We start from the raw sequence: 21,521 nt of genomic DNA, 5'->3' as shown, positions 1-21,521 counted from the left end.
GTTTTTTCCTACCGTATGTTCCCTTTTATCATTTTTTCATGTACTGTGAATAAACCTTTGTAAACCCCTTCTTTTACTTCGTTGTGGGAGTTACAATTTTTTTTGGGGACAATGGAAAATTACTAGATTCAAGCAGGAAACACCATTCCCTATTTGGAATTTGAAAGATACCTTTATGGGAGTCATCCAGTATCTCAAACTGTGAGTTGGGGTACGCCATATTGGATAATTATTTGTTCACTTTAAGGAAAGATATCTTGATGGGTTTTGCACCTTCCTTCTGAGTGTGAGTGTTGGGGTACGCATCAGTATTGCTCATTACATCTTTGGTTGAATTTCTTGAGTCCCACACTGGGTGCAACACAAGTGGTAGAAGCCAGTATCTTAAAAAGAAACCCTGATGTGTTTTATGGTCCCCGTTCAAAGTGTGAGTGGGGTACGCTTTGGAATCACTTTAGCTTGTTAGAGGTATTTAAGTCATACCTCACTAACTACTAATAGTGTTAATAGAACGTACTACACATTGGTTGTCTTTCGTTATTGTTTTTTTCATGTCATCTTGTTTGGAGTTTTCGTGGTTCGATCTGTGAGTTGGAATATACTACACCAGGACCGCCACTTCCACCCTGAGGAGAAAAAGATACCTTGATTGGTTTTACATCTGCCCTCCTAGTGTGAGTGTTGGGGTACGCATCAACTTCCTTCATCTAAGATCTATATTAATCACAGCTCTGCTCGGTTGAACCCTTTGAGATCCACACTGGGTGTATAAAACGGTAGAAGCCACCATTCCCATAAAAAAAACCTTGATGTGCTTATATATCCCCGCTTAAAGTGTGAGTGGGGTACGCTTTGGATGCTGCTTAGTCTTTTATAATAAAAGCCTCTAAAAAGGCACTAATACTTTATTATTACAAGAGTCAACACAGATTTACCACACATTGGTTTTTTATTACGTCTGTTTTATTCCATATATTATCTTTGTTGGAGACTTCACACCCAAATGGTCTGAACCAAAGGAGAATATCAGATAAAGAAAACATCTCATCCAACCCAAAAGGAACGTTTTGGTGATATTGTACTAATGATTTTTGAGCGCTTGTGATGTATTGCAGTTTTCAAAAGCCTGTTTTCTGTTTGTATATCTAAATGTGGTGACATTTATCTGAAATCTGTTACATCTAAGCTGCTTAGCGCCAGTAAGGATTGCTTCCTAAATAAATTTTTTCAGGCATTTTATGCTGCCCAGGGCGCCCCCCCGCGCCCTGCACCCTGTAGTGCCGCTGTGTGTGGGAGCATGGCGTGCAGCCCGATCGCTGTGCGGTACCTCAGAAGCCGTCACTAAAGTCTTCTATCTTCTTCTACACACCTGTCTTCTGGCTCTGCAAGGGGGGTGACGGCGGGCTCTGGGAATGAACCCCTAGGCGTACCTAGTGTTCCAAACCCTCAGGAGCTAATGGTGTCCTGTAGCCAAGAATCAGAGCCTTTAAACTCACTGAATGTAGGTCTGACTTCTCTCCCCTAAGTCCGAAGATGCAGGGAGACTGTTGCCAGCAGCCCCCCTGAAAATAAAAAAGCTAACAAAGTCTTTTCAGAGAAACTCAGTAGAGCTCCTCAAAGTGTATCCAGTCTCACTGGGCACAATTCTAAACTGGAGTCTGGAGGAGGGGCATAGAGGGAGGAGCCAGTTCACACCCTTTCAAAGTCTTAAAGTGCCCATGGCTCCTGCGGATCCCGTCTATACCCCATGGTTCTTATGGTGTCGCCAGCATCCTCTAGGACGTATGAGAAAAGGGGTTAATGCACTAACCCACTGCTTCAGTGTAAACTGCAGAATAAATCTGTTTCCAGGCATGTTAAACGCCTGATAGTGCCTTTTCTTACAGCTCCTGAGGCTCAGAGCAAACGTTCACCCCTGTAGTTTAACGCTATTTTAATCTCCTGGCACGGCTAATGCAATATGCCCCATAATCTTGAATCCTTAGCCCTGATTAAAACAGCAGCAGGTACTAACCTAATAGGTGTTTTCATTTTTAAAATCGATCTTTGACATTAATTGTACCCAGGTACTCTTATCAAATAATATAGTGACCACTAAAGACAACTTTTTACACCAAGGTTTACCTTCATAATATAGGTGAATACTTACGGCACAATTTTTATTTTGTATATTTAAGAAAAAGCTTTCATTTATTACTTTTGTGTTTTTTTATGCTGACCAGCGGCAATGAATTCTGATGAAAAACATGCTGACTTCATGATCTAAGGATGTAAAAGGTGAATAGAAACCCTAGAGCAGGGCTGGCCAAACCGGTCCTCGAGATCTACCAACAGTTCATGTTTTCCAGGCCTCCTTGAGATCTGTAGAATTGTCAGTTAGGAATGAATGCCGCACATCTTAATTAGTAATGACTACACCTGTGCACCAGCTAGGTGGTCTGGAAAATGTGAACTGTTGGTAGATCTCGAGGACTGGTTTGGCCAGCCCTGCCCTAGAGAGTCTGAATACCTTTTACATTTGTAATACACAATACAACTTCAGTTTACTCCTTACAAGTTGGAGAATATTGTTGATGTAAAGTGATACTACCTGCCATCTACACTAATATATCCTGGCCCTTCCTACACAACCCCATTTAATGTAGGCCATTTACATTTTTAAAGCAATTTACATCAAATTTGTGAAGTGGAAAAAGTTATAGAAACTGCATGAAGAAATTCAGAACTTTGATAACTCTTAATTGTCATCAATTCTGTCACATGCCCTCTTAATCAACTCCACAGGTTCATGTAAACTTACTGTTGAGTATGTTCTTTAATGTCATAAAGTAGACCTATGGCTCCCCTAATACCTTGCTGTGTCACCCATCACAATTTAGGACACAATATTTGATTGCTTATTACAACTTTTTAAACTTTTTTTATTCATTTTAAGACAACAATTTAAGTAATGAAAAAGGCACTATCCACAATTAGCCTATGCTGACAAATACTGTAGAAGATATAATATTGAAAATTACATTTTAATACAAACTAATCACACTCGAATACTGAGCTGAATAATTTCATTGTGAAAAGGAACCAGTACTCTAAACCTAAATTAATTATTAGTTCCTGATTCGGGGAGATGTATCAAGCCTTCAAAAGAGAAGTATCAAGCCTTCAAAAGAGAAGTTGCCCATAGCAACTAGTAACCTCCCACCTACCATTTTATAGAATGTACTTGATTAAATGCTAAGCTCGTTGCTATGGGCAACTTCTTCACTCCTTAGAAGGCTTGCTACATCTCCCCCTAAGTGATGTAAGGAGATGGTTACAGATACGGATTCAGGTGAGAACAGGTTACTGTAGAAACTTTGGGGTCAGGTCAAAATCCATAAATGCCAGTAACTTGCAGCCATCGTTATTAATTTAATTGCTCCCATTCTTTAATAATGAATGTGCTATGAAAATCTTATGAAATTGCACCATGTTCATGTGCAGTTGTATGTGATATAGTAGTAGCTCTCATTGGCTTGTCATATAACCTTGTATAAGTCCTTGGATGCGAGACAATATGATTTCATTTGTACTGTTGCAGTTGTCTGGGCCATAGGGGGGATCAATGGTCAATAAGCTGGCCACACACAATGTCCTCATTGACTCTCCTTGTTCAGTAACCGGAATGTTGTTTTGCTCCAACCAACTCTTCAATTTAAGCTTTTTGGTTTCCAGATCCTCTTTTGTATATGTTCTCGTGGTTTCTTGAAGACCGAAGAAATGTAAAAGTTTCTCTTTGGTAATATCATCTGGATCTTTCAGTATTTCTACCTTCTGCACAGCATGCCCCATCACCAGCCGGACCAATGTCTTCTGACTCTCTTCGAAACTAGCCAGCACAATGCTAGAAATAGTAAAGAGAAATGTTACACCAGAAAGTTGGACATTATACAAACAACTAACTTGGGTACATAAGTCTTTGTTGTGTTCCAGAAAAAAAAAAAGAAAGAAAGGGGGTTGTTTGCAAATTGACGAAAGCAGTCAAAGGCCTTAGTGCATTTTCCTGTATAAAGTCACCATTCATATACACGCTTACGAAATGCCAGGATGACCTTTGAGTATTTTCTAGGGCAAATTTATTTAGAACAAATCAGAGGCTGTATGCGGCTGGAGAGGACAGTTCTTTGGCCACAGTTACAGATTTATTTATTACTAATTGTTTATATAGCGCACACATATCCCACAGCGCAGAGAATATTTGCCCATTCACATCAGTCCCTGCCCCAGTGGAGCAGACAGTCTATATTCCCTACCACATGTAAACGCACACACATTCACACTAGGGTTATTTCTATTCTCTTTTTTGGGGGGAGGGGACCAGTTAACCTACCAGTATGTTCTTAGATTGTGGTAGGAAACCCACACAAGCACAGGTAGAATATACTAACTTCACACAGGGCCATGGTGGCAATTGAAATCATAACCTCAGTGCTGTGAGACAGTAATGAATGCTAACCATTACACAGTCCATGCTCCACAAATACACATGTAAACAGATATATTGTTGCTCAACCCTCTGTTATATACTTACATCTTACTGCACTATCATGGGCTTTTACAAGACTTATGGTGGCCATACACTTGTGCGATGCCCCGGCAATTCAGGTGCGATGAAATCGCACCTGAACTGCCAAAGTGATTACCATGCGATCATGCAATAGACCACATGGTAATCACGTGATGGGCACGTCACCGCCGAATGGGAGCAGCCTCCGTCCACTCCCGGCGGGTGCCCGTCGCACATTGCAGTGCGATATATAGCATGTGTTTTTAAAAACACATGCGATCACACTGCGATTCGCTAAATATTAAGTGCTGCACATACTATCTTGAGACGCGAGATTCGACCGGCATGCCTGCGCATCGCGTCGAAAGGTACATAAAATCCTTCTATTTCTCTCACAGATGCGGTCGAAATCGAAGATTAGCACCGATTATCTCACAAGTGTATGGGCACCATTACAGCAGTTCTTCTACATATATACTAGACTTCTCAGACACTACCCCCCCACACACACACACACACATTAATGTTTTAATGTAGTGTTTAACCAGTGATACAAAGATTCCAGGTTAAGACTCTCTCAATTCTACTTTCTGAAGTTGGGAGGGAGGAGAACTCATTTGGTGGAGTATTCACAACTATGGGTTTGTTGACAGATTCAGAAAGACCTTTGTTTTCATGGAGAACTGCAAAATCTTTATATACAATTTATCTTCAGCTAGCAACATTGATATGGTAATTGGATTTCAGAGTTTTTCTAATTACCTTGCAGACACTGGATCAATGGTTACCACCCATCCTTGGTATTCATTCTTCTCATCGGCTGTAACTTTGACCTCTTTGTTGACATAAGCTTGCCACTCCAGAGGGGTATTATCAGCCCACTTGGTCATGCTTTAGTTTTTCACTTTTGCCAAAACATGGAAAAACAAAACACAGAACCTGAGTAAATCATTGTAACCATAAATCACAGGTTCTCAAACTCGGTCCTCAGGACCCCACACGGTTCATGTTTTGCTGGTCACCTGTAGATTTTTAAAATGTGACAGTTGGTCATACACAGTGCACCTGCTGGGTCACATGGAGAACCACTGCCATAAATAAATATTTATGTGCTCATAATGGGGCAGATGTACTAAGCCTTGGAAAGTGATAAAGTGGAGACAGTTAAGCTAATCAGCTGTTAACGGTCATTTTTCAGTCAGCCTGTGACATAGCAGTTAAGAGCTGATGGGTTGGTACTTTGGGGAAGATGCATTAAACCTGGAGAAGTGATAAAGTGGAAGGTGATAATGCACCAGCCAGTCAGCTCCTGTCATGTTTCAAACCCAGCCTGCATCTTGACAGGAGGTGATTGGCTGGTACATTAACACTTCTCCAGGCTTAATACAGCTGCCCCTTTTATCTCTTCATGGCTAATAGGCCCTACTACACACTGGGCGACATGAGTGAAAGATATGAACGAGATACCGTTCATATCTTTCAGTGTGGAGGCACCAGCAATGAACGATGCGTGGCCCCGCGCTCGTTCATCGCTGGTGCCCCGTCGCTTGTGCATGCAGGCCAATATGGACGATCTCATCCATATTTGCCTGCACTGCTATGGAGCCGGGTGACGGGGGGAGTGAAGTAACTTCACCCCCCTCCCCCGGTCACTGCCCCCCCCGCCTTGGGTCGCCCCCATCGGCCGTATCCGTCGTCGGGCGGCGCATCGCGCAGTGTGTAGGGCCCTTTAGTACATCTCTACCTAGGAATTCTGATGAACTCTGTGCAGGGTAATGAGCATGGGTGTGATACAGATGATAGGCATTAAAAAAAGGTAGACAGTCAACAGGGTCAAAAAGTTGACGCTTTTTTGGGAGTGTTTGGTGTTTTTAAACATTTTTTACCTCAATTTGTTGAAATGTTTTGCTCGCCACGCTTCGGGCATGGTGGCTTGCTCTGCTTGCCACAAGGTTACTAATAGTGATAGTTTATGACATGAATAGTAAATGCAGCAAAAGTTGTAAAAAACAAAAAAAAAACAACACAATATCTGTCGACCTTTTGACCCTGTTTATCCATCAACCACCTCCCATCGAGCATAATATGGGCTTTTGCCTGGAAGTAAACACCCATGTCATGTAAATACCACACCAGTAATCAACCTGCCCTTATGTTCTCTGGAAACTGGCAATATCACCTTGATTTAAAAACAAAAACAAAGTGTTTTGCATTTTTTGGCAAATTGATAAACACACACACACACACACACACACACACACACACACACACACACACACACAGACACACACACACGCTCTCACATTCCTGTGCATTAAACTAATGTAAAGTGTCTAAAATCAAATGCTATAATGAACCATAAAACACATCATACCTAGGACACTAAAAACTATTATGCAGAATATGTAAATAAAAAATATTATGCAAATATAAATATTATGAAGAATCTGTAAATAAAAAATAAAAAAATCTGATCACATTTATTAAAAGGGGAAAAACGTATAGCTACAATATGTACCAATAACTGAATTTTATTTTCAGAAACATTTTCCTGCATGGCTCTGGTATTGTTTGAGTAACATGCAGCACAAACTAGGGACTATAAGTTGCATGCCATAACCAATGGCCAAACATATGTTTATAATATATTAAACGTGCCCTTGCAAATCTAGAAATGTACTGAATAAAATCAGATCTTCAGCAAACAAAAGCAAGGAACTTCAGGACATACACTGAAACTGGAGAGGGGGAGGTTCAGGGGAAATTTAAGGAAAAATTACTTCACAGAAAGGGTAGTGGATAAGTGGAATAGTCTCCCATCAGAGGTGGTAGAGGCTAAGACTGTAGAGCAATTTAAACATGCTTGGGATAGGTATATGAATATCCTTACAAAGAATTAAGGTTCAAAAAGGGTTGAGATTACCTAAAGGATAAAAAAAAGGGGCAGACTAGATGGGCCAAGTGGTTCTTATCTGCCGTCAAATTCTATGTTTCTATGTAACTGATTCCAATACAACTGCTCAAACAATAAAAACCAGGTTACAGTAGGTCTCTGGAATGTAGCGACAGCTGGCAGTTCTGAACCATCATCATCATCCTCCTTATGTATATTGTGCCACAAAGGTTCCAGTGTGCCAAACAAAGTACATTAACTAATGAGCACAACAAGAAAACAGTGATTTACTTACAGGACAGGTAAATTTCTGCATCAGCAGACAGGACACTGAAATAATCATCAGGGTGGCATAAACCGGGGGTTAGGACTAGATCAGTGGTTCTCAAACTCAGTCCTCAGGACCCCACACGGTTCACATTTTCCATGTCACCCAGCATCTACAGGTGACCTGCAAAACATGAATCGTGTGGGGTCCTGAGGACCAAGTTTGGGAACCTGTGGACTAGATGATACTCTAAGGGGGGTTATTCAAATAGCCGCAAAAATAGGATTTTAATACCTACCGGTAAATCCTTTTCTCTTAGTCCGTAGAGGATGCTGGGGACACTTCAAGAACCATGGGGTATAGACTGGATCCGCAGGAGACATGGGCACTTTAAGACCTTGAAGGAACTGAACTGGCTCCTCCCTCTATGCCCCTCCTCCAGACTCCAGTTATAGGAACTGTGCCCAGGGAGACGGACATTTCGAGGAAAAGGATTTATTGTTAAACTAAGGTGAGATACATACCAGCTCACACCACAAACACGCCATACAACATGGCATTTAACAGAACTCCAGTCAACGGCATGAACCATGTTAGCAACAGGCTGACTATAACAGAAACACAACCTGTGTGTAAATATAACTAATAACTGCAGATAGAGCCCACACTGGGACGGGCGTCCAGCATCCTCTACTGACTAAGAGTAAAAAGGATTACCGGTAGGTATTTAAAATCCTATTTTCTCATACGTCCTAGAGGATGCTGGGGACACTTCTAGAGCTTTGGTATAAACCCCATGGTTTTTGAACGGGCGGGAGTGCGCAGATGACTCTGCAGCACCGATTGACCAAACGTGAGGTCCTCATCAGCCAGGATATCAAACTTGTAAAATTTTGCAAAAGTGTTTGAACCCGACCAAGTAGCTGATCGGCAGAGTTGTAATGCCGAGACCCCCCGGGCAGCAGCCCAAGATGAGCCCACCTTTCTGGTAGAGTGGGCCTTCATCGATTTCGGTAACGGCAATCCAGCCGTAGAATGAGCATGCTGAATCGTATTACAGATCCAGCGCACAATAGTCTGCTTGGAAGCAGGTGTCCCAATCTTTTTGGCAGCGTACAGTTTCCGTTTTCCTAAGCTGAGCCGTTCTGGTGACAAATATTTAAGGCCCTGACAACATCGAGAGATTTTGACTCTGCGAAGGCGTCAGTAGACACCGGTACCACAATAGGCTGGTTCATGTGGAACGATTAAACCACCTTCGGCAGAAATTTTGACGAGTCCTCAACTCCGCTCTATCTTCATGGAAGATTAAATAAAGACTCTTGTGAGACAAAGCCGCTAACTCAGACCACCCGCCTTGCGGATGCTAAGGCCAATAGCATGACCACTTTCCAAGTGAGAAATTTCAACTCTACCTTCTGTAAAGGTTCAAACCAATGTGACTGAAGAAATTGCAACACCACGTTAAGATCCCATGGTGCCACAAATGGAGGTTGGATGTGCAAAACTCCTTTCACGAAAGTCTGAACTTCTGGAAGGGAGGCCAATTATTTTTGAAAGAAAATCGATAAGACCAAAATTTGTACTTTAATCGAGCCTAACTTTAGGCCCGCATACACACCTGCTTGCAGGAAATAGAGAAAACACCCTAGTTGAAATTCTTCCGTAGGAGCCTTCTTGGATTCACACCAAGACACATTTTCTCCAAATACGGTGATAATGTTTAGACGTTACTCCTTTTATAGCCTGAAGAAGTGTGGGAATGACTTCATTGGGAATACCCTTTCGGGCTAGGATCCGGCGTTCAACCGCCAAGCCGTCAAACGTAGCCGCAGTAAGTCGTGATATACGCACGGCCCCTGCTGTAACAGATCCTCTCGTAGAGGAAGAGGCCAGGGATCTCTTATGAGTAATTCCTGAAGATCTGGATACCAAGCCCTCCTTGACCAGTCCGGAACAATGAGGATCGCCTAAACCTTTGTTCTTCTTATGATCTTTAGCACCTTTGGAATGAGTGGAAACGGAGGGAACACGTACACCGACTGAAACACCCATGGTGTCACCAGTGCGTCCACTGCTATTGCTTGAGGGTCCCTCGACCTGGATCAATATCTCTGAAGCTTCTTGTTGAGGCGAGACGCCATCATGTCTATTTGAGGAATTCCCCAAAGACTTGTCACTTCTGTGAAGACCTCTTGATGAAGACTCCACTCTCCTGGATGGAGATCGTGTCTGCTGAGGAAGTCTGCTTCCCAGTTGTCCACTCCTGGAATGAAGATTGCTGACAGAGCGCTTGTATGTCTTTCCGCCCAGCGGAGAACTTTTATGGCCTCTGCCATTGCCGCCCTGCTCTTTGTTCCGCCCTGGCGGTGTATGTGCGCTACTGCTGTTATGTTGTCCGACTGTATTAGGACGGGCAGATTGCGAAGAAGACGTTCCGCTTGAAGAAGGCCGTTGTAAATGGCCCTTAACTCTACAACGTTTATGTGTAAACAAACTTCCTGGCTTGACCATTTTCCCTGGAAAGTTTCCCCCTGTGTGACTGCTCCCCAGCCTCGGAGACTCGCATCCATGGTTACCAGGATCCAATCCTGGATCCCGAACCTGCGTCCCTCTAGGAGGGGAGAGCTGTGCAGCCACCACAGGAGTGAGATTCTGGTCTTGGAGGACAGGATTATTTTCCGGTGCATGTGCAGATGGGATCCGGACCACTTGTCCAATAGGTCCCACTGAAACACTCTGGCATGGAATCTGCCAAATTGAATGGCCTCGTAGGCCGCCACCATCTTTCCCAGCAATCGAGTGCATTGATGGATTGATACTCTTGCTGGTTTCAGAACTTGTTTGACCAAACTCAATTTCCAGAGCCTTCTCTTCTGGAAGAAAAACTAATTCTGTGTCCAGAATCATTCCCAAAAACGACAGCCGTTTCGTCAGATTTAACTGTGACTTCGGCAAGTTCAGGAGCCAACCATGTTGTTGCAGAACTGTCAGGGAGAGCGCAATGTCCTGCTCCAGCTTGTCTTTGGATCTCGCCTTTATCAGGAGATCGTCCAAGTAAGGGATAATTGTGACTCCTTGTTTGCGAAGGAGAACCATCATTTCCGCCATTATCTTGGTGAAAATCCTCAGAGCCGTGGACAGACCAAACGGCAACGTCTGAAATTGGTAATGACAATCCTAAATAGCAAACCTCAGGTAAGCCTGATGCGGAGGCTATATGGGGACATGTAAGTAGGCATCCTTTATGTCGACCGACACCATGAAAGCCCCTTCCTCCAGACTGGAGATCACTGCTCAGAGAGATTCCATCTTGAATTTTCTTAGGTATAGATTGAGGGACTTTAGGTTCAGAATTGGTCTGACCGAGCCTTCCGGTTTCAGGACCACAAACAGGCTTGAATAAAAGCCTTCTCCCTGTTGTGACAGGGGAACCCTGATAATGACTTGATTTAGACACAACTTTTGTACTGCATCGCATACAACCTTCCTGTCCAAAAGAGAAGCTGGTAAGGCCGATTTGAAAAATCGGTGAGGGGGAACGTCTTAAAAACTCCAGTTTGTACCCCTGGGACACTATCTCTAAAACCCATGGGTCCAGGGCCGAACGAGCCCAGAATTGACTGAAGAGCTTGAGACGTGCCCCCACCGGTGCGGACTCCCGCAGAGGAGCCCCAGCGTCATGCGGTGGATTTGGCAGAAGCCGGGGAGGACTTCTGCTCCTGGGAACCTGCCACGGCCGAAGATCTTTAACCTTTTCCTCTTCCCCTATTAGTAAGGAAGGAATAACCTCGGACTTTTTTGTATTTATTTGGCCGAAAGGACTGCATCTGAAAGTGGTGAGCTTTCGTTTGTTGTGGAGGAACATAAGGCAAAAATTAGATACCAGATCAGTGAGACCCTCACCAAACAAGACACTACCTTTATATGGGAGAGACTCCATAGCTTTCTTAGAGTCAGCATCAGCATTCTATTGATGAATCCACAATGCCCTCCTAGCTCAAATCGCCATGGCATTGTCTTTTGACCCCAAAATGCCAATATCTCTCCGCCTCCTTTAGGTAGGCCGAAGCGTCCCTGATATAACTCAGAGTTAACAGGATGCTATCCTTATCTAGGGTATCTATATCAGATGACAATTTCTCTGCCCACTTTTCGATAGCACTACTCACCCAAGAAGATGCGATGATTGATCTGAGCAGTGTACCTGTGGTGACGTAAATGGATTTTAACGTATTTTCCTGTCTACGATCCGCAGGATCCTTAAGGGCTGCCGTGTCAGGAGACGGTAAAGCCACCTTTTTAGACAACCGTGATAGAGCCTTGTCCACAATGGGGGATGACTCCCGCTTTTCTCTATCCCCAGAGGGGAACGGATACACCACCTGAATCCTTTTGGGAATCAAACTTTTTGTCAGGATTTTCCCCCATTTTTTCAAACAGAGTATTCAGTTCATGAGAGGGAGTAAACGTTACCTCAGGTTTCTTTCCCTTAAACATACAGATCCTAGTATCAGGAACCACAGGGTCTTCAGTGATATGTAACACGTCTTTTATTGCCACAATCATGTACTGAATGTTCTTTGCCAATTTTGGGTCTAATCTGGCATCACTATAGTCGACACTGGAGTCAGTGTCCATGTCGGTATCTGTGTCTGCCAACTGAGCAAACGAACGTGTATGTGACCCCATGGGGGTCTGAACCTGTGAAAACACATCCTCCACAGATTTCTTCCATGCCTGGTTCTGAGAATCAGATCTATCTAATCTCTTATTAATAAGAGCCACATTAGCATTCAAGGCATTCAACACGTTTACCCAATCAGGAGTCGGCGGTGCCGACAGAGTCACTCCCACAGCCGTGTCTGTCCCTAACACAGTCTCCTCCTGGGAAGAGCACTCCACCTCAGACATGCCGACACACGCGTACCGACACCCACAGACACACTAGGCAAAAAGGGGACAGACCCACAGTAAAGCCTGTCAGAGAAACACAGAGGGAGTTTGCCAGCTCACAACCCAGCGCTCAATCTCGGTTCTGAAACGTTAATATAAAGCTTCAGACCTGTAGCGCTTAAATACTACTTATATTTGCACCAAATCAACTGTCCCCCCCCCATTTTGCACCCTGTTACTTGTACAGCAGTGTTGAGGAAGGACCAGCGTCTCTGCAGCTCGGTGAAGAGAAAATGGCGCTGAGGAGAGCTGTGAGGGCTAAGCCCCGCCCCCTTAATGGCGCGCTTCAGCACCGCTATTTTTTTTAATATAATCACACTGACGGAGGTTAGGATTTTGTGTCAAAGCACTTAATTTCCACTTTGCCAGCCTTAATGAGGATTTTTATGCTGCCCAGGGTGCCCCCCCTCCGTGCCCTGGAGTGCCGCTGTGTGTGGGAGCATGGCGCGCAGCGCGATCGCTGTGCGGTACCTCAGAAGCCGTCACTGAAGTCTTCTAATCTTCTTCTACTCACCTGTCTTCTGACTTCTGGCTCTGCAAGGGGGGTGACGGCGGGCTCTGGGAGTGAACCCCTAGGCGTACCTAGTGTTCCAAACCCTCAGGAGCTAATGGTTTCCTGTAGCCAAGAAGCAGAGCCTTTAAACTCACTAGAAGTAGGTCTGACTTCTCTCCCCTAAGTCCCACGATGCAGGGAGACTATTGCCAGTAGTCCTCCCTGAAAATAAAAAACCTAACATAAAAGTATTTTCAGAGAAGCTCAGTAGAGCTCCTCCAAGTGCATCCAGTCTGCCTGGGCACAATTCTAAAACTGGAGGAGGGGCATAGAGGGAGGAGCCAGTTCACACTCCTTCAAAGTCTTAAAGTGCCCATGTCTCCTGCGGATCCCATCTATACCCCATGGTTCTTGAAGTGTCCCCAGCATCCTCTGGGACGTATGAGAAAAAATAAGAATTTACTCACCGGTAATTCTATTTCTCGTAGTCCGTAGTGGATGCTGGGTACTCCGTAAGGACCATGGGGAATAGACGGGCTCCGCAGGAGACTGGGCACTCTTTAAAGAAAGATTAGGTACTACATCTGGTGTGCACTGGCTCCTCCCTCTATGCCCCTCCTCCAGACCTCAGTTAGGGAAACTGTGCCCGGAAGAACTGACATTACTAGGAAAGGATTTGGAATCCAGGGTAAGACTCATACCAGCCACACCAATCACACCGTACAACTTGTGATAAGTATACCCAGTTAACAGTATGAACAATAGCTGAGCCTCAGTTAACAGATGGCTCAGAACAATAACCCTATAGTTAAGCAATAACTATATACAATTATTGCAGAAGTCCGCACTTGGGCCCTCATTCCGAGTTGTTCGCTCAATAGAAATCTTCGCATCGCAGCGATTTTCCGCTTAATGCGCATGCGCAATGTCCGCACTGCGACAAGTAAATTTGCTATGCAGTTAGGAATTTTACTCACGGCATTTTCATCGTTCTGGCGATCGTAATGTGATTGACAGGAAATGGGTGTTACTGGGCGGAAACAGGCCGTTTTATGGGCGTGTGGGAAAAAACGCTACCGTTTCCGGAAAAAACGCAGGAGTGGCCGGAGGAACGGAGGAGTGTCTGGGCGAACGCTGGGTGTGTTTGTGACGTCAAACCAGGAACGACAAGCACTGAACTGATCGCAGATGCCGAGTAAGTCTGGAGCTACTCAGAAACTGCTACGAGGTGTGTAATCGCAATATTGCGAATACACCGTTCGCAATTTTAAGATGCTAAGATTCACTCCCAGTAGGCGGCGGCTTAGCATGAGCAAATCTGCTAAAATCCGCTTGCGAGCGAACAACTCGGAATGAGGGCCTTGGGACGGGCTCCCAGCATCCACTACGGACTACGAGAAATAGAATTACCGGTGAGTAAATTCTTATTTTCTCTGACGTCCTAGTGGATGCTGGGTACTCCGTAAGGACCATGGGGATTATACCAAAGCTCCCAAATGGGCGGGAGAGTGCGGATGACTCTGCAGCACCGAATGAGCAAACTCAAGGTCCTCCTCAGCCAGGGTATCAAACTTGTAGAATTTTGCAAACGTGTTTGACCCCGAACAGGTAGCAGCTCTGCAAAGTTTTAAAGCCGAGACCCCTCGGGCAGCCGCCCAAGAAGAGCCCCCTTCCTCGTGGAATGGGCTTTTACTGATTTAGGATGCGGCAGTCCAGCCGCAGAATGTGCAAGTTGAATCGTGCTACAGATCCAGCGAGCAATAGTCTGCTTAGAAGCAGGAGCACCCAGCTTGTTGGGTGCATGCAGGATAAACAGCGAGTCAGTATTTCTGACTCTAGCCGTCCTGGAAACATAGATTTTTAGGGCCCCAACTACGTCCAGCAACTTGGAATCCTCCAAGTCCCGAGTAGCTGCAGGCACCACAATAGGTTGGTTCAAATGAAACGCTGATACCACCTTAGGGAGAAATTGGGGACGAATCCTCAATTCTGCCCTGTCCATATGGAAGATCAGATAAGGGCTTTTACATGACAAAGCCGCCAATTCTGACACACGCCTAGCCGAAGCCAAGTCCAAAAACATGACCACTTTCCACGTGAGATACTTCAACTCCACGGTCTGAAGTGGCTCAAAACAATGTGATTTTAGGAAATCCAACACTACGTTGAGATCCCAAGGTGCCACTGGAGGCACAAAAAGGGGGGCTGAATATACAGCACTCCCTTAACAACGTCTGAACTTCAGGCAGCGTCTTTCCTAGCCTTTAACAGCGTAGGAATCACTTCATCTGGAACGCCCTTTTCCGTTAGGATCCGGCGTTCAACCGCCAAGCCTTCAAACGCAGCCGCGGTAAGTCTTGGAACAGACAGGACCTGTTACTGCAGGGGCCCTGTCTGAGAGACAGAGGCCATGGGTCCTCCGAGATCATTTCTTGCAGTTCTGGGTACCAAGTTCTTCTTGGCCAATCCGGAACTACGAGTATAGTTCTTACTCCTCTCTTACTCACTATCCTCAGTATCTTGGGTATGAGAGGAAGAGGAGGGAACACATAAACCGACTGGTACACCCACGGTGTCACTAGTGCGTCCACAGCTATCGCCTGAGGGTCTCTTGACCTGGCGCAATACTTTTTTAGCTTATTGTTGAGGCGGGACGCCATCATGTCCACCTGTGGCCGTTCCCAACGGTTCACAATCTGCGTGAAGACTTCTGGATGAAGTCCCCACTCTCCCGGGTGGAGGTCGTGCCTGCTGAGGAAGTCTGCTTCCTAGTTTTCCACACCCGGAATGAACACTGCTGACAGTGTTAGCACGTGATACTCCGCCCATCGGAGAATCCTTGTGGCTACTGCCAACGCCATCCTGCTTCTTGTGCCGCCTTGTCGGTTTACATGGGCGACAGCCGTGATGTTGTCTGACTGAATCAGCACCGGCTGGTTTTGAAGCAGGGGTTCTGCTTGACTCAGGGCATTGTAAATGGCCCTTAGGTCCAGAATATTTATGTGTAGGGAAGTTTCCTGACTCGACCATTGTCCTTGGAAGTTTCTTCCCTGAGTGACTGCTCCCCAACCTCGGAGGCTTGCATCCGTGGTCACCAGGACCCAGTCCTGAATGCCGAATCTGCGGCCCTCGAGAAGAAGAGCACTCTGCAGCCACCACAGCAGAGACACCCTGGCCCTCGGGGACAGGGTGATCAGCCGATGCATCTGAAGATGCGATCCTCACTTGTCTAACAGGTCCCACTGAAAGTTCCTTGCATGGAACCTGCCGAAGGGAATTGCTTCGTAAGAAGCTACCATCTTTTCCAGGACTCGCGTGCAATGATGCACCGACACCTGTTTTGGTTTCAGGAGGTCTCTGACCAGAGATGACAACTCATTGGCCTTCTCCTCCGGGAGAAACACCTTCTTCTGTTCTGTGTCCAGAAACATGCCCAATATCAGCAGACGCGTCGTAGGAACCCGCTGCGACTTTGGGATATTCAGAATCCAGCCGTGCTGTTGTAGCACTTCCTGAGATAGTGCTACTCCGATCAACGACTGCTCCTTGGACCTCGCCTTTATAAGGAGATCGTCCAAGTACGGGATAATTATAACTCCCTTCTTTCGAAGGAGTATCATCATTTTGGCCATTACCTTGGAACACACCCTCTGTGCCGTGGACAGACCAAACGGCAACGTCTGGAATTGGTAATGGCAGTTCTGTACCACAACCTTGAGGTACACCTGGTGAGGTGGGTTAAAGGGGACATGTAGGTAAGCATCCATGATGTCCAGTGACACCATAATATTCCCCTCTTCCAGGCTTGCAATAACCGCCCTGAGCGATTCTATTTTGAACTTGAACTTCCTTATATAAGTGTTCAAGGATTTCAAATTTAGAATGGGTCTCACCGAACCGTCTGGTTTCGGTATCACAAACATTGTGGAATAGTAACCTCGTCCCTGTTGAAGGAGAGGAACTTTGATTATCACCTGCTGGAAGTACAGCTTGTGAATTGCCGCCAGTACTATCTCCCTTTCCTTGGGAGTAGCAGGCAGGGCTGATTTGAGGTAACGGCGAGGGGGAGACGTCTCGAACTCCAGCTTGTATCCCTGAGATACCTGTAGAGCCCAGAGATCCACCTGTGAGCGAACCCACTGGTCGCTGAAGTTCCGGAGACGGGCCCCCACCGCACCTGGCTCCACCTGTGGAGCCCCAGCGTCATGCGGTGGACTTAGTGGAAGCAGGGGAGGATATTTGTTCCTGGGAACTGGCTGTCTGGTGCAGCTTTTTCCCTCTACCCCTGCCTCTGGGCAGAAAGGACGCGCCTCTGACTCGCTTGCCTTTCTGAGGCCGAAAGGACTGTACTTGATAATATGGTGCTTTCTTAGGCTGTGAGGGGACCTGAGGTAAAAAAAAGTCAACTTCCCAGCTGTTGCTGTGGACACGAGGTCCGAGAGACCGTCCCCAAACAATTCCTCACCCTTATAAGGCAAAACTTCCATGTGCCTTTTAGAATCAGAATCACCTGTCCACTGCCGAGTCCATAATACTCTCCTGGCAGAAATGGACATTGCATTAATTCTAGATGCCAGCCGGCAAATGTCCCTCTGTGCATCTCTCATATATAAGACTACGTCTTTAATATGCTCTATAGTTAGCAAAATAGTATCTCTGTCAAGGGAATCAATGTTATCTGACAGGGAATCAGACCATGCTGCTGCAGTACTACACATCCATGCTGAAGCAATAGCAGGTCTCAGTATAGTACCTGAGTGTGTATACACAGACTTCAGGATAGCCTCCTGCTTTCTATCTGCAGGCTCCTTTAAGGCGGCCGTATCCTGAGACGGCAGTGCCACCTTTTTTGATAAGCGTGTGAGCGCCTTGTCCACCCTAGGGGAGCTCTCCCAGCGTAACCTATCCGTTGGCGGGAAAGGGTACGCCATTAGTAACCGCTTAGAAATCACTAGTTTCTTATCTGGGGAACACCACGCATCTTCACACAATTCATTTAACTCATCAGATGGGGGAAAAGTCACTGGCTGCTTTTTCTCCCCAAACATAATACCCTTTTTTGTGGTAACCGGGTTAATGTCAGAAATGTGCAACACATTTTTCATTGCCGTAATCATACATCGGATGGCCCTTGTGGATTGTACATTTGTCTCATCCTCGTCGACACTGGAGTCAGACTCCGTGTCTACATCTGTGTCTGCCATCTGAGGTAGCGGGCGTTTTTGAGCCCCTGATGGCCTCTGAGATGCCTGGGCAGGCGCGGGCTGAGATGCCGGCTGTCCCAAAGCTGCGTCATCGAACCTTTTATGCAAGGAGTTGACACTGTCGGTTAATACCTTCCACATATCCATCCACTCAGGTGTCGGCCCCGCAGGAGGCGACATCACACTTATCGGCACCTGCTCCGCCTCCACGTAAGCGTCCTCATCAAACATGTCGACACAGCCGTACCGACACACCGCACACAGGGAATGCTCTGACTGAGGACAGGACCCCACAAAGTCCTTTGGGGAGACAGAGAGTATGCCAGCACACACCAGAGCGCTATATAACAGAGGGATATACACTATACACAAAGTGAATTTTCCCCCTATAGCTGCTTATATCACAATTTGCGCCTAAATTGATGTGCCCCCCTCTCTTTTTTACCCTTTCTGTAGTGTATACTGCAGGGGAGAGCCTGGGGAGCGTCCTTCCAGCTGAGCTGTGAAGAGAAAATGGCGCTGGCTGTGCTGAGGAAGATAGCCCCGCCCCTTCAGCGGCGGGCTTCTCACGCTTTTTATAATGTTAATGGCGGGGGTTTTTGCACATATACAGTGTTATACACTGTATTATGTGCTTTTTGAGCCAAAAGGTATACAAATTGCAGCCCAGGGCGCCCAGCGCCCTGCACCCACCAGTGACCGGAGCGTGTGGTGTGCTGTGGGAGCAATGGCGCACAGCTGCAGTGCTGTGCGCTACCTTATTGAAGACCGGAGTCTTCAGCCGCCGATTTTCTCCAGGAATCTTCCGTCTTCTGGCTCTGCAAGGGGGACGGCGGTGCGGCTCCGGGAACGGACGATCGAGGTCGGGCCCTGTGTTCGATCCCTCTGGAGCTAATGGTGTCCAGTAGCCTTAGAAGCACAAGCTAGCTGCAAGCAGGTAGGTTTGCTTCTCTCCCCTAAGTCCCTCGTAGCAGTGAGTCTGTTGCCAGCAGATCTCACTGAAAATAAAAAACCTAACAAATACTTTCTTTATAGTGAACTCAGGAGAGCCCACTAGGTGCATCCAGCTCAGGCCGGGCACAGATTCTAACTGAGGTCTGGAGGAGGGGCATAGAGGGAGGAGCCAGTGCACACCAGATGTAGTACCTAATCTTTCTTTAAAGAGTGCCCAGTCTCCTGCGGAGCCCGTCTATTCCCCATGGTCCTTACGGAGTACCCAGCATCCACTAGGACGTCAGAGAAAATGGAGTTTTCACAATTTTTATTTATTTTTCACCGATTTCTGATTCGGCACCTAAAAGGGAGAGAGTTAGGGTAGGATGAGGGTTAGACTACTTACCGCCCCTTGTAGAGATTAAGTGGGACATTTACGAAGCAGTGATAAGAGCGGAGAAGTGAGCCAGTGGAGAAATTGCCCCATCAACCAATCAGCAGCTCTGTATCATTTTATAGTATGCAAATTATAGATGTTACTTCAGTGCTGATTGGTTGCCATGGGCAACTTCTCCACTGGCTCACTTCTCCGCTCTCATCACTGCTTAGTAAGTGTCCCCCTTACCATCTGCATCCAGACAGCCGGCATTTCATATCCAACCCATGTACACACCTTTGATTGTCAGCAGCCAGAGGAGTAAAGGTGCTACAGAGCTGTTGAAAACCTCATTTATAATAAAGTAACAACTTGCAGTAACTTAAGTAAAATACGAAAATCACAGCATGTTAAAAATAAATTAATAAACAGCTAATTTAACACTTATAAAATGGTTATTTGCATCAATTAGTAAGGAATATGAGTTTTGAAATAACGGCTACTGGCTGCTCTATTAAACCTTATGTGATGTATGGCTTATCACTTGCAGTGCAACTACAAATTCCAGCATGCCATGTGAGCGCCAGTTTGGGACTTTGTTGTAACTATATACAGGCGGCAAACAGTGTGAATCACCCTGCTCAAGTCGCATACTATCCTATGCACAGTAGTTTGAGGTGACCATACTGTATGCTCTAATCAGCCCTCCGTGTTTGCATGCTCCAAATTGTCATTAAATAGCCTACATTAGCACAGTACCTCCCTGACTGATCCTGCAGGCAGTGATCTGTATATACACGGGTACTAGCATACAGGAACTGCTGCTGGCTGCACAGGGTGGGGGTCTAGAGGGTTGGTTCTATATCGGAGTGGGAGAAGGGACCTTGTGACGTACTTGGGGAGGAGACACGTCACCAGGGGGAGGAGCTACGGCCGAACAGGGTACCCGAAAAGTACGCTCGCCACCCAATTACTAAAGGTAATAGTTGGTGGCGGGGATAGTAGAGCATCTGTCCCGCTGGCCTATCTCCTCCCCCCTTGTGTCGTGGCTCCTCCCCCTGACGGAAAAGGTCCCTTAGGCCACTTGGATCTAGCCTCAACCGGGTCTTTTTTAGAGTGCCTATAGGACGATTAGCAGCTCATTACTCCATGGATTCAGACTGTGACAGGCCGTATAATCAAACTACGATATGTAAACCCACGCGTGCATATACGTAACGCTGCAATGTCCTATGATGCATTGAGAATGACCTGCACACCACGTGCTGCGCTGTATAGTTTTGCTCAACGAGCTGTTATTTAATAATAAAAACCCCATGTGTTAGACTCACATTATTACCAGCAGCCTATCGTCTTCCCAGCAGCAGCAAAGCTCCCCGCACCAGTATGCAGCAGCGCCATATACCTGCGGCGGCACGCCACACCTCTCCGCTCTGATATCATCACATCCTGCCTCATCTACCCATAACACTTCGCTTTGTAGTTTAATCCATGTACTGTATGAACAGGCGGAAGTAGTCTCTTGGTAACCTAACCATCAAAAAAGAAAAGGATATCTGTAGCAGCAGCATAATAATAATAATAAAAGCTTTCTATGCTGCGTCTCTGTCATGCTCACTAGTACTTGTTTTTAAAGGAATCCGCGACATATGAGCATATAAATATTTATTCTAACAAAGTAATGTTACATTTAGTGTGACTAGACTGGCATGTACTTAGGCTGGGTGTAAAAGGCAATAAAGAATAAAGCCATTTGGCAGAATTATGGCTAAAACCAAGTTGGAGAAAGGACATCTGATGTCACCAGGGGGAGGAGCTAGAGCCGAACATGATACCTAAAATGTACGCTCGC

At 45.9% G+C, this 21,521-nt stretch overlaps 1 protein-coding gene across 3 annotated transcripts; it reads right to left on the bottom strand.

The window, feature by feature from the left end:
* Nucleotides 1-2,897: 2,897 nt before the first annotated feature.
* GEMIN6 (gem nuclear organelle associated protein 6) lies at nt 2,898-21,099 on the bottom strand. Of its 3 annotated transcripts, none has more exons than XM_063918010.1 (3): nt 21,075-21,099; nt 5,309-5,450; nt 2,898-3,883 (listed from the first exon to the last, which is right to left on the bottom strand). In XM_063918010.1, exons 2-3 carry the CDS (start codon nt 5,434-5,436, stop codon nt 3,508-3,510), a joined length of 504 nt encoding a protein of 167 aa, XP_063774080.1. In that variant the 5' UTR covers nt 5,437-5,450; nt 21,075-21,099; the 3' UTR covers nt 2,898-3,507. The 3 variants fall into 3 exon arrangements, with proteins under 3 accessions (XP_063774080.1, XP_063774078.1, XP_063774079.1); XM_063918008.1 differs by having other exon boundaries at nt 21,001-21,090; XM_063918009.1 differs by lacking the exon at nt 21,075-21,099 and adding an exon at nt 20,429-20,536.
* Nucleotides 21,100-21,521: the final 422 nt, after the last annotated feature.

This window comes from Pseudophryne corroboree, chromosome 4 (assembly GCF_028390025.1).
Source record: "Pseudophryne corroboree isolate aPseCor3 chromosome 4, aPseCor3.hap2, whole genome shotgun sequence".
Lineage (NCBI taxonomy): Eukaryota > Metazoa > Chordata > Amphibia > Anura > Myobatrachidae > Pseudophryne > Pseudophryne corroboree.
The sequence above is the reverse complement of the archived record's forward strand: the minus strand, read 5'-3'. Positions and strand labels throughout refer to the sequence as shown.